This window comes from Cyprinodon variegatus, unplaced genomic scaffold (assembly GCF_000732505.1).
Source record: "Cyprinodon variegatus isolate N-32 unplaced genomic scaffold, C_variegatus-1.0 Scaffold579, whole genome shotgun sequence".
Classification (NCBI taxonomy): Eukaryota; Metazoa; Chordata; class Actinopteri; order Cyprinodontiformes; family Cyprinodontidae; genus Cyprinodon; species Cyprinodon variegatus.
This window is the reverse complement of record NW_015151032.1, coordinates 367086-381088: the sequence shown is the minus strand read 5'-3', so window position 1 is coordinate 381088 and position 14003 is coordinate 367086. Positions and strand designations below refer to the sequence as shown.

Below are 14003 nucleotides of genomic sequence, written 5' to 3'. Positions count from 1 at the left end.
TGCTGCGGCTAGGAGAAGTACCACAGCTGTGGAAGACCTCTTGTGTGGTAGACCTCAGCAGCTACAGGCGGGTAGCACTGACTCCACACCTGATGAAGACCCGTGAACGTTTGGGTCTTACACCATCTACGCCCCCTGGTGAAGACTTCATTGGATCCACTACAGTTTGCATCCCGTCCTGGGATTGGGGCAGATGATGCCATCATCTTTCTCCTGCACCAAGCACTGACTCACCTAGAGAAACCTGGAAGCACGTTGAGGATCATGTTCTTTGATTTCTCCAGTGCTTTCGACCATCCAGCCAGGAAGACTAAGGTACAAGCTGAAGCTGTCAGTAGTGGACCATCACATGTCCAAGTAGATTCTGGACTACCTCAGTGGCAGCCCACAGTATGTGGGGGCAGAGGGCTGTGTCTCAGATAGGTCAGTTTGCAGTATGGGGGTCCCACAGGGAACAGTGCTGGCACTGTTACTTTTCACCTTTTACACTGGAACTCCCCATGCTGCCACCTCCATAAGTTCTCTGATGATTCTACCATAGTTGGCCTCATCACTGGTGGGGACGTCTCAGAGTACAGACAGTGGACTCAGGACTACGTGGTCTGGTGCCAGTAGAACCACTTTCTGATTAATGCAGGGAAAATCAAGGAGCTAGTGGTGGACTTTTGCAGAAGCAGCTCCACCTCACTGACACTGGTGAACATCCAGGGAACTGATATTGAGATAATGGACTCTTATAAGTACCTAGGTGTTCATCTGAATAATAAACTGAACAGGATTCACAACACTGAGGCTCTGTATAAGAAAGGTCAGAGCAGACTCTTCCTGCAGAGGAGACTGAGGTCAGAGTGCAGGTGGCGCTCCTAAAGACCTTCAATGACTCTGTTGTGGCATCAGCCATCTTTTATGGAGCTGTCTGTTAGAGCAGTGGCTTATCTGTAGCTGAGAGACAGTGGCTGGATAAGCTGATCAGGAAGGCCAGCTCTGTGACTGGATGCCCTCTGGACTCAGTGCAGGAGGTGGGAAACAAAAGGATCCTAACTAAATTAACATCTCTGTTGGATAATGTCTCCCACCCCATACATGAAGCTGTTCCAGAACTGGAGAGCTCCTTCAGTGACAGACTGCTGCACCCATAATGCACCAGGGAGCGTTATCACAGATCCTTCCTCCCAGCAGCTGTAAGACTCTACAACCACCACTGTTCCCAGCAACCTCAATAAATTGTTACATTCAAGCTGAACTTGCACAGTTTCTACCTTAGTCAGTTAAATAACATGCTGCTGTCATTTTGCAGATCTCTGATGTTGCTGCTGTTGTTCAAATATCCATTACTGTAAAAATGTCCATAGCTGTATATTGGTTATTTAGTATCAAGGTGCACAGTTTTATATTGTTAAAACACTACAAAACAACAATAAAATACTGTACTTTACAGTATTTTATTGCGTACCTTTTCCTTATTATTTTATTCTTAAACATTTTTTTAAGTTCCATATTTGTGTGACCAATTTTCTATAATCTTTTTGCTGTTGTAAACAAAATAATTTGCCCATTGTGGGACAATAAAGGGATTTTCTATTTTATTCTTTACAGATTTAATAAAAAAAACAAAAAAACATGACAATGTTAAATCCGCTCCTTCCATGTTTAAATGAAGAGCTACTTTTTATGTGCTTGTAACAAAAAAGTTGGGAAGTTGAAGGGAAATGAATACTTTTGGAAGGAGCTATGTTCCTTTTGTGCCAACACACCCATGTAAGGATCTGATTCTTGCTCTGCAACAAGGAAAAGAAGCTGGCTCAGTGTTTTGACACATCAACTTGAGGTTGCCATGGTTAGGACCTGCAGCTACTTTGCACAGATTTTCCCCTCGGGGGCTTTGACAGGTCCCATAGATCACTTTGGGACAGTCTCTCCCTGAAGAGCAGCAGTGTGTCTGCGCTAAGCGATAAAGGCTTGAGTGGCTGGTGGGTGCGAGTCCCTTCATTGTAAGAGCCTGCAGAAGATATGTTCACCAAGACAGCGATTCGTGTAGAGATTGTATTAAATCTGTTAACGCCTGATTAAAAGACAGAAAAATAAATTGGCAAAACTCTACTTGCTGAAACCAAATGAATCATTCAGAAAAAAAATAATAAAGAAAATTATTTTAAAACCAATTTGACCATATGATGAAGATGTTTTACAGTAACTCAGCAGGTCCTGAAGGCTCCCCTCTAAACACTTCACACTTAAATACCAAGAATAAAAATTAACCATGCAGAGTATTTGCACTGTAACACATACCTTGGATGAAAGAGTCTCCTGAAACCTTTTGCTGTAAAAACAGAAAAAGTTAAAGCACACAAGTTAGATTTTTATTTACTTCACAAACAGAGACTAACTGAGATGACCCTTTGAATATTTTTCATTTTTTTTAGGCTTATAAACTAGGAAGACTTTTTAATTATCTGGCTGTGTTTGGGTCATTGTGATGACATCTGAAGAAACATTAACTAAAAATCTGTCTCAAATTTTACCGGATATTCTAATGTTAAGGTCCCTCTGGATTGGGACTCAAACCCCGGACGGATGTGGACCAAGGCCTTATTTTTAAAAATAGCAAACATCTAATGATTTGAAACAGATATTCAGTGAAAACGAAAAAACAAAAAAAAGACAAGCTGATTCTAAACATGCAAGCACTGCAGGCTAGAATAGTTCTACATGTTGTATTTATCTGCTCAGGCCACACAATGTTTCTGTTTGGATGTTTGTGTGTCTGTAAGAAATATCTCTCATGAGAAATCTATCATAAATAAACCATAAATATGAGAAAGGGATAAAAAAAAATACAAATAGAGCTCATGTTTTCAGAGATCAATTGCTTTCTCCCTGGGAAAGAACTTTGTTTGTGGAGGGTAAATGCAGTTTATCCATCCCAAAGCTTGGTTATTGGTTGACGTTAATTAAAATTCAACAATGACTATGTCAAGGGTTAAGAGCCGGTCTGGACACATGGAGGAAAGCGTAGACATTTGCAGGCATTAATGAAACGGAAAGCTGAGTTTCACAGCTCATAAAAACCAGTGAACTGCTTGGAATGTCGACACCTGCAGAATCCCCACATGACTACCTGCAACATGACCAAAGGCAGGAAAAAAACAACACTAAAAATGTCATGATTGACTGAGTCAGATGTGCAGAGCTTTTGAGAGTTCTGCCTACAGAAAGCACTTTTTCTTAGACATTTAAGCATGAAAATCTTACTGTCATTTTCACAAAAAGTAAAGAATAAGAAGCTGAGTTGGCAAAAACAAAGGCCAACTGAAATACAGCAATACCTGCCTTATAGTGTTTCAAACCATCTCAGTGGTTGTAATAGTGCTGATTTTTAGAATATATTTTGTTAATTGAAATAAATTCTGAAAAATTAAAGATTATAGACAACATTTGTGTGTGTGGATTCAGAGCACAAATCTCTGTATAAATTCAGATCATCTTCAAGGGTCTTCTCCACAAAAGGACACAGAGGTACAGGCCTGATACGTCATGATTTCACACCTACAGGGATTTCAGTACCTCATCCAATAAAAAAAGTAATATTTAGACTGTAACGAGAACTTTAGTCTCTAAATGTTTATCACCAGGTGCATGAACTTGGAATTGGTGATCACACTGTTCTAAATTACATCATCTCTTGTCCACATGAAGCTTCCTCCATGGATAGAAAGTGTCACATGGACAGAAAAACTGTTTAAAACTCTAAATATTCACAAATTCTTGGTTGTCTCTGTCAAATGAAGACTTAAAATTAAACAATGGCATAACATTACTTTGAACCTAACGCAGTTCCTCAGAAAGCACACTCCGCTCTGGTTAAAATAAACAATATGCCAGAATTGAACAAATGCTTCCTACTGAACAAAAGAAAGGGTGTGACAGACAGTTATAAAAATGGATTGTACCATCAATTTAGGGTCCAAAATTGTATCAAGGTATAGTTTTATATCCTTTACAAACTGGTAAAATTTTTATCTAAAATTTTGAATCTTTACATAAAACAGAATCCAGTTGAATAGAAATAATGTTTGTGATAGCGCACTCAGACATTTTTTCCTCTTTTACTACATTTCTGCTAGATATGCTAATGGGGAAAAGTGTACCAACATCGGCATCAAGTAGATAGAGTTGTTTAGGCTCAGGTGACATCAGCACAGTCTTTAGGAAAAGTTCAGAATTCAAACTTTTGCAAGTAATTTAAATAAGAAATTATTATATCCTGTTAAATAAATAAGTGTTTTAAATTAAGAGTAATTTTCCTATGAATGTGCTTTCCTGGAGACATGCATGTTTGTCAAAGAACACTACTGCCACCTACCGGTTTGTGATGTCACGGTGCGGTATCGGCTGTTGAGGAAGTCCCCTCTATCTGTTGTTTGTCACAATACGCTATTATCCAAGTCACTTTGAAAACATTCTTCTTTGAAATGTTGGCTACATATTACGTGTTTTTCTCTGGCCAGAAGTTCGATAGAAAATCCTCCCTCTTCAAATTAGCAATACAATGACCAGGGCGGCAGGAACCGGTCCGTGGAGGATCAAAAATCAGAAAGGTGAAATAACTTATTTCTTTTGCACTTTTACCGGATGTATTACAATTATTGCCATGCACGTGGGCATTGTCATTTTAACTATAGCTCTCGTAAATTTCAATGGTAAAGTTCTCTTGAAATCTTAAATATTGTTGTTGATTGCAGATGTGTCTAGTAGCTCCCATAGATTTTGCTTGTAAAGCGGGGAGAATGGCGCTAGGCTTACGGCACCGTGACATCACTGACGGAAGATGCCAAGAGTGAGGTGTTACTATATTTGGGCAAAAATGGCCGGTCCCAGACTCAGTGGATGCGACGAAAATTATTATTATTTTTTTACTGATTAACGCTAAATTCATTAAATCACTGCAAACGAATTAGTTCTAGGTATAAATAATGATCCATTGATTATTTCATGCTGACCAGACTTTTCCTTTAACACTCAAATGTATGGAAGCCTCTAGAATCCGGACCCAGCCATTACGGAACATTGGACAGTACTATAATATTGATACATTCTCTCTCTCTCTTTCATTTAGCATATTTTCTTTATTTAATAATGATAAAAAAAAAACATAACGATATTTTTGTCATCCTTTCACCCTCATAATGTAGGGCAGGGGTTTGCAACCAGTGACTCCAGAGCTGCATGTGGCTCTTTGGACCCTTTACAATTGTCTTAATAGTGGCTAAAAATGGTATAAAGAACTAAATAATGTACTATAAGAACAAATACCAGTCTTGGAAGCTTTTGTGGTTTTTATGATGATATTGGAAAACATCAGAAATATGTTGTTAGAGCTATTTTTCCTTTAAATAGCTTGGGAACTAGGTGTTTTATTATTAACATTTTTGTTTACATCAAATAATACCCTACAATAAAATAATCCATGCTTCCATTTTATTAATCACTTTATTTTTTCCCCCCTTATTTTGAAAGCAAAGAATCCAAATAAGTTCTTGGTTGTTTAAAATGGCAACAGATTTCTTATGGTAGATATTGAGCAAAAATAATAGGTGATTTTTTTTATTTTATTTTATTAAAAAAATGTAATGTAGTATTTTGCGTCTCTAAACGACTTTTGCTGAGTTGGACTCATTGCAAAAAGGCTCTTTGGATATGAAAGGTTGCAGACACCTGATGTAAGGGCACAGCTGGCAGCAAAGCCATTTTCTAAGTAAAACTCTTTACAGGTTGGACTTAAATGCAGCTGGGAATTTCACACAAGGTTACATAAAAAAAGGACACTGTAGTGATGACCGTGGCCAGTCTTTAGAAAAATATATTTACTTTAGCACTTACGACAAGACCCTGACTGAAACTTTCAAACCGTGATGCTCCAGACTCCAGACCCATCTGGAGGCCTGTAGCAAAACATTAGCTGTCTCTGTATTTCAACACTCTTGACAACTCATCTTTAAAACACATTAATACATTTTCCAGCTGGAAAATGTATTAGCTGAAGGTTGAGCAAAAGGAAATTGGATACAGGTGAAGCCTTAATTAAAGTCTAATATGCATCATAGTAACATATGGCTGGTATGCAAAGGTGAGAGTGTAGTTTAACACTAGGACTGCCTGCTGTTTTATGCTTTAGCATCACTATGGTGAATAGTGGATGACGGGGTTGAAAGTAAAATTTGTTTCCCTCAGATGATGTTTCCTAAAGATTAAATTTTTTTTGCAACATAAAATATTTTACAGTCCAAATTGCGCTTTGATATAATGTAAGAATAAATACTGGACAAAGAATAACTAACTGGTAAAATATCACATATAGCATAATTCGATCTCACTCACAGTGGAGCATCGGCACCATGAGCATCTCTATCATAAAGTCAGTGTTGCATCTGCACCCCTACACTGCAGACTATGAGTCACATGAAGTTTTGCAGCAGCCGTCTGCCTTGGATGACTGTTGCTTCTCACAGCATTAGCAAAAGATAACCTCCAATTATGTTGAGTGCAGCTTCTCTTTGCTTAACTGAGCAACAACATCCAAGCAGTCGGATCGATGGGCATTTTCTGTTCAACCAAAGATTGGATGTCACAAGTCAAGAGTGCTTTCCAGCAGATTCGCATTCTAGTCTATTTATATTACCCCCGACTGCCTGTGCAGTGAAAGTGACTCTTTAGCTGACAAGAAGACAGAAAATGTTTGGAATGGACTCTGCAGAGGAGAGGATGTGACACTGCTGCCTTCGACTGTCAGCGGTGCTGATAAGAAACAAGAACTGACAAGACAGATTATGTGTATTTGAGAACAGAAAATTATTCTGTATTGGTGGGAGGGTAATGGACAGCAAGGGTAGTGAAAGTAAACAACAGTACAGCACGGTAGGATGGTAGCATTTTTTGACATGATGCTAACAGGACTGAAACAACATTTTAAGGTGAAATGGCAAAGAGAGGCGACACTGGAGGGAAGTGTGGAGGAAAGGCACAGACCTCTTGGGGAAGGTGAACTTGACTGCGTTCTGGATGAAGCCGTAGCAACAAGGACTGATGACAAAGGCGGCTCCTGCCTGGATGCAGTGCTCCAACACCATGTCTGTTGCAATCCCACATGCATGAAGTGCAACCTGCATTAGAACAAGCAAAAACATTATCTGCAATGTGTGTGACTATTTAAGACGGCTTTTTTCTTATTGAGATTATTAACTCAGCACGCTTCACATTATCAAACATTATTGATTACTTTAATGAACTTAAAACTCCAAGTTTGCAGACCTAGGGATTTGTAGCAAACAACAGCATCAATGTTTTCTGAGCCAAAGCACGAATACATCAGGATTCCTATTGAGTGAGTAAACTGTGCGTGGTGATAAACACCTGCCACTGCATTAGCAATGCTCTGCTTGTATCAGGAGGTGCTGAAGAGGACTAAAGAGACCCACGCTTTTTTTCATCTGTCTTCCAGACATTTGTTTTAGTCAAACAATCTGCAAAAAATATAATTCATAGCTTTGATGAAGAGAATTTAAATGAATAAATGCCTATATGAGAATGCAGTGAATGTTGCCAAGTCTGTGCTCTATTTCTGTCTTCCAAGAAGATGTCATGCCTGCAAGCCTGAATGGAAAACATCTTGACAGCAGAGCTACACAGCAGAAGTTCAGAGCTGATCAGGGTCGGATTAGAACAGCTGGCTGGAGCTCCTCCTCCACATGGGGAAGGGAAGATGCAGATGGGGTGAGCAATATCACTAAAGCTACTTTCAGTTACTGGAATGTCTAGACAGGAAGACATTTTTTTAATGCTCTATAAATCTAATTGAAAGTTGGACTTGCAAGACCAACTATGATTAAACTATGCAAAATTAATGTTTCACAGTTTGTTTGGAAGGAAGAGCTAACCAAGTGTTGGGAATACCAGTGTAAAAAAATATACTTCACACAGAACAAAAAAATAGAAGAATCTGCGCTACACGTGTTGTCAAGTACATGGTAACGTAGCAACACAAAAAAAGAAAGACCAAATGACAAAAAAAACTAAAGAAATTTCAACAAAAGCTTCATTTTATAGAGCATGATATCCACTTTTAATCCTGAAGCATTAAAACTTGGAAGCATTATTTCTACAGCACACAAGTAGAAGGCTATAATCTCTTCAAACCTTTCAAACTATAACTATATTAATTTGAATTTTTTGTGACGGATGACAAAAATGATCAAATTATTAAAGTAGAGGAATTGGAGACGTGGCTTTCATTCTCTTTTTACAAAAACAAAATCTAAAAAAAGGTGGCATGAAATTGCATTCTCGTTTTCTGGGTTAATAAAATGTAGAACCACCTTTCTCTCCATTTAAAGCTGCAAAGAATGTGTCCAGAGATGGGAAATCCAGTCTGTGACTTTTACTCAAGTTTCCTTAGTCAGGACTTAGGAGCTGAGTCTCATGGACCACGGTTTATGTCGATTCATTTACACGATCAATGGTAAAATAAGCTGATAAGTGTAGGTAATTTAAAGGTATGGGGAAGGAAAATAAGTGGTCCTCCTAATTGTCAATCATTTTGGTGATATGTTTACTTAAGGCAATCCTACATGCTCGTCCTCATTTTCACTTACCGGTGGTGAGTCTAAAATAGTAGAAAAAATGCAAATCTTCTTTTGGGAAGTAAGCTTGTATGCGATGCAAACAACTTTTAAAGTCAATTATAAATATTCTGGCTTAAATATGTATATAAATGAACCCTTTATTACACCATATTGTCCAAAAAGTTAGAAAATTTCTATTTAAAAAAAAATCCTGTCTTAAAGCTACAGTGTGTAATTTTCAGCGACATCTAACGTCCAGACTGCAGACCGCAGCAACATGAACATCTCCCCCCCACCGCTTCTCCCCCTAACAGTACGGCGAGCGTTACGGGACAAAATGTCTTCCAAGACGTCCGCATCACCTACCTTCTCAAGTGATGAGGTTTGTTTACATAGATAATTTTACAGATAGTATTTCATTAGTCTGTGTAGGGTATAGATTTCATGTAGACTTAAGATAATAAATATACCCGTTATTTTTTCTACATCGTTGTGACGTTTTGGCGATCTCGCAATCGCTAGTTTGTTGGCTCTGGGCTGCCGTAGCGCAAAGATGTCTGCCTCCATGGCTGCGAGACCCGCTCCTATGTAATTATAAATAACGAATTCTAAGGCAACGCAAATATTAAGGTTAAGAGGCTGAGCTCGTAGATGATGATAAATAACATAGTTATGTATAATATATTACATTTCTGACTGTATATCCCTGTAATTATTACACACTGTAGCTTTAAGATCTTTTTCATTATCTTATGCAGGCCAGTTAGTTATACGTCAGCTTGTACACCTAAATTCAGCCAATCATATATCAACGGTCATCTGTCAATCAAATGTTTTCAGTCATAGCATCTTGATTCACGTCGCAGCTAATATATAGGTTGAAATAAGAAATAATCATTTCCTTTACCAATGAGTTACATCCCAGTGTTCACAGGGATGGATGTTTGCGTCTTCAGCAGGCGTAGAGCTAACAGAACTGGCAGCGTTGCAAGGCAAGGACTCAAACATGTACGGCTCTAAGCCTTCTACCCCAAACCAAGCTTCTGCCACCCTGGCGTACTCTCTCGCAACAACTTCGTCTCCACTTTCCTCCTCTAAATAAAAAATGTATGACGGACGAGACTCATCCACAACCTTCGAAACAAAACTCTCCTCCTCTTGCATGTTTCTGCCGTCCATAGCGTTCCTTGACAGTGTCAAGGAACGCTAACAGTGTTGTTGCTAAGTGCTACTTGGTCCCAATGTAATTTCCCATTGGGAACCTACTAGCACCAAGTTGCTAACTGGTTAGGAAGACGCTTCCGAGACACCGGAGACAATCAAACTTGCTTAGGAAACTTCTGCCACAAAAATCCTGCCCTCTTGATAATCGACCAATCACATTCACTTTACTCGTGTACCACTCAGGAAAATTCAGAACTGTAACCGTTGGAACAGCCGCATCCCTACGACTGTAAACAGAGCGTGCACAAGTTACCAGAGTAAAATGAGCTCTACACAAAAAGAAGAAGAAGCACTTTTCAGATTGTTGCTGATCACATTTGTTAAGTAAAAAATATTAAAAGCCATGAACATATAGGCATTTATTCATTTAAATAGCTTTCCTTTCACCTTACAATAATACACTACATGTTGTTGGTTTATAATATAGACTCTCTATAAAGTACAACCAAGATCAGGATGTTTAAAATTAATAAAACTAAGCAGCACTACAGAACTTAGTGTACAGACTGACAAAAAATGACTCTAATTATAGGCTTTATTTGAAAAAAGAAACATCAACATAAGGAAAAAGCATTGTTAGAAGAAACCCAAATGTGTTGAAAAAAGGGAATAGTTCATAACTCTATGATCTGCTCATATAAAGCAAAATCAAATGATTAACATCCCCTTTATGCAGATAACGTGGATTTGTTATACAGGTATCAATTCTAATTTGTTTTTTTAATCTTCACCTTTATTCACACAAAACCATAAAAAATAAAGATACATGCATAAGCATCTTATTTCGATAACATGCTTTGCATTTGCAGCTGACAGCACCTCTTCTGAACCAGTTGTTGGCGATATTCTATTTAAAGCAGGGATACAAATAATTTCCACAGTGATAAAAATCGGTTTCACCAACTAACTAAGAAAATTCATCATGTAAAAATCATCATTCAAAAATCCTACATCAGTGGCATGTTTATGTTTGGTTAAGTGTCATCTCTGCAGAGGCTGGAATTAGAAATTGTTAATTAACGTGCCCCAAGCACAAAGGCGCTTGTAAAGCGAATTATAATTTTCATCCATAATTTCTCCAGTGAAAAAGCTGTCTGTGTGAAATTGTTCATTCAATAAATACCTCATGGGAAAAAAAGGCCACAACACTCTATTTAATTCAAATAATCACTCCTCTCTGCATTCATCCGTGTCTAAAAAAAAGGTTAAATTCCTGCTGTCAGCTCATATGTCATCATCGCAGTTTTCTGCCAAATTGCATTTAAAGCCTATTTAGTTCTTCTTTTAGGTTTGGAAGTTTTTCTTTGTGGCTCTGTTCTTCTAAATATTCCAAACACTGTTAGTCTTGTAATTACAAATCAATAAAGCCTGAAGTCATTTGAAAAAGCTGATATTTTGTTCCAAAGAACATTAATCTACAGGCAGGATCAATTGTAAACAACCATAAAACCTGAGCAGAGTCGATAATAGCTTAGGCTAGAATAAAACCTAAAATACTGTCAAACTTCACAACCTTTCTGCTCCTCAACGTTAGAAATAAAAATAGCTGTATGGATTAAATCCCAAGTTATTTTTAGTATCCTTTCATTTTTTGTTAGGCGTATGGAACATCACAGAAAAGAAGGGTGATTTTTGGCCATGTGCAAGTACAAATCATTTAGTTTAAGGCAGTTCTATCAAACACTAAGCCTATATGGAAACGTTTGACAGTGAAAAAGGCAAGAAACATTTTTTTCTTCTCATCTAATTTATCATTTAGCAAGAAAGATAACAATAATAATAATCCTAACTGACCTACGGTTAGTAAGGAAATAGCAGTGTCGGACATTAAAAAAAATGTTTTTTTTATTATGTCCCGTCTCTACTGTATCTGTAAATGTGCCCAAAATGTTGATTCGTCTGACTACAACTTGAACATCTGAGCTGTGAAATTTCAGCCTGGAGGAGCAGACACAAACTAAAATAAGGTTTCCAGATAATGAACAGGCTGAACGGAACCTGACTAAAAATGGAGCCATGCATAATGCATGAAGTAGTTAAACCTACTGTGATGAGTGGCTCCTTCAAGGTACTGTTCACTTGAAAAAGGAAATTGAACAAAAGTAGCTAAATAAAAGTGAATAAAGCCCTTCTCATGACATACAGGAATATGCATTTATACATACACATACACCCACACACACACACACACACATATATATATATATATATATATATATATATATATATATATATATATATATATATATATATATATATATATATAAGCAAACATATATTCACATACAGTACAGACCAAAAGTTTGGACACACCTTCTGATTCAAAGAGTTTTCTTTATTTTCATAACTATAAAAAACTGTTAATTGTTTAGCACATCAAACAAATCTAAATATTAAAGGCAACACAGATGATTAAAATGCTATTTTAATCATTTTAAAGAGGAACGGGCCAGTTCCAAACTGTTCTTATAGTACTGGCAGCACTGAATTGTCCAAATTGTTAGAGTTGCTAAAAATCAACGGCACACAAAATCCCCTCTCCACCAAACTTTACATTTGCAACGCCTTGCATTGCATCCATTGGTTATTTATGGCTTGGATACAGCTTCTCGACCATGGAAACCCATTCCATGAAACCGTCTGCGCATGGTTCCTGAGCTAATCTAAAAGACTCTTGTATTCTGGAGGTGTGGAGCGTGGTATACAATACAGCTGATAGTTGACTGTGGAGTATTTAAGAGTAAATTTCACAACTGGATTTGTCACACAGGTGACATTAAGGGTGGGTATTGACAAAGAAGTCATGATTCGATTCGAATCACGATTCACATGCCACGATGCGATTCTATCACGATGCATCACAATACTTGAAATATTGCGATGCATCACGATGCATTGCGATATTTTCACTGAGCACTGTAAGAAAAAGATACAGCCCTTACCAGTGGCTGACTGGCTGGGTATGAGGAGGTTTGTTAATTCTAACCCATTCCAAAGCCAACCAAATAGCAGACAACCCAATAGATTAGGGCCTGAAATCCTGAGTTTGTGAGTTCGGGGAGTTGCGGCCTAGTGGTTAGGATATTGTGCTTGGAATACTGAGGTTCTAATTTCTAGCCCAACTCCCACTGACTGCCACTCTGGGTCCCTGAGCAAAACATTTAACCCCATACTGCTCCCTGGGTGCTGCACAATTGCAGCCCACTGCTCCCCAAGGGGATGGGTTAAATGCAGAGAGTTAATTTTGTTGATCTGTACTTGCGATGGTGTAATGACAATAAAACCTTTTCACCTTTTCAGGCATGCAAGAAATTTTTTAATCGAGAATTAGGTCCGTTGTGCGTCCTTTGTCGTGTAGTATAAAGGGATCATATGAATCTCATGGCCACCTCCTAATCGGAAATTATATTGTCAGATAAAATTCAGTCCGCCCTCTTGAGGTCATCATGATCGTATCCTCATGTTGAAATAGAGCTCTGAGCATCTATAAGATGATTTCCCTCAACTTTGTGGATTGCTCAAGTGCAAACAAGGAAATTATTTTCTGACTTTACTTCTGGATAGATGAGGCCAACCAGCACCATCTCTAAGTGACTGTTTTTTGGTCTTCCAGTGTGAGCAATCAGATTGCATCAGAGCATCTGCTGTAAACAGTAAAAACAGATATCACAATCTGTTCACTTTTGAACTCCGTGGTTTCATCAAACAGTTTGAGATGTAGTTGAGTACAGCGTTTGAAAATAGCATATGCCTGTCTAGCCTGATTGTCTCTCCATCCAGAAGTCTAACAGTGTTTTTCTGCCCACACAGATCTCAGCGATTGCTGCTGTGAGCTGTGTGTGTCGCTGCTTTGCTGTGCTAAAACAGAAAATCCACAGCAGTTATCACTTACATGTGTTGTCACCAAAGCTCTTAAAAAAAAAACAGAAAAAGTTGTTAGATTTGTCTCTTGTTGCTTTTCTTAAGAAACAAAGTTGATAAATATAGAGACAAAGTTGCTACCGTAATTTGCTGATAACAGATGAACTAGAAGGATGTTGCACAAAAAGTATGAATACAATTTAAAAAGGCATGCCTAATTTGATAATCACACAATAAAAATCTTTTATCTTTAATTCAAGACGTTCCAATTATTTACTATCAATATATTTAATATTTAAT

General features: G+C 37.9%; 1 protein-coding gene across 1 annotated transcript in view; it reads right to left on the bottom strand.

Moving 5' to 3' along the window:
* The window catches only part of LOC107095855 (glutathione S-transferase C-terminal domain-containing protein-like), a 41167-nt gene that overhangs the window by 6194 nt on the left and 20970 nt on the right, over positions 1–14003 (bottom strand). Inside the window, exons 3-4 of the mRNA XM_015392211.1 lie at positions 7027–7160; positions 2290–2320 (exon numbers count right to left, since the gene is read on the bottom strand). Coding sequence (XP_015247697.1) covers positions 2290–2320; positions 7027–7160 — 165 coding nt within the window. The remainder of the gene's footprint in view (positions 1–2289; positions 2321–7026; positions 7161–14003) is intronic.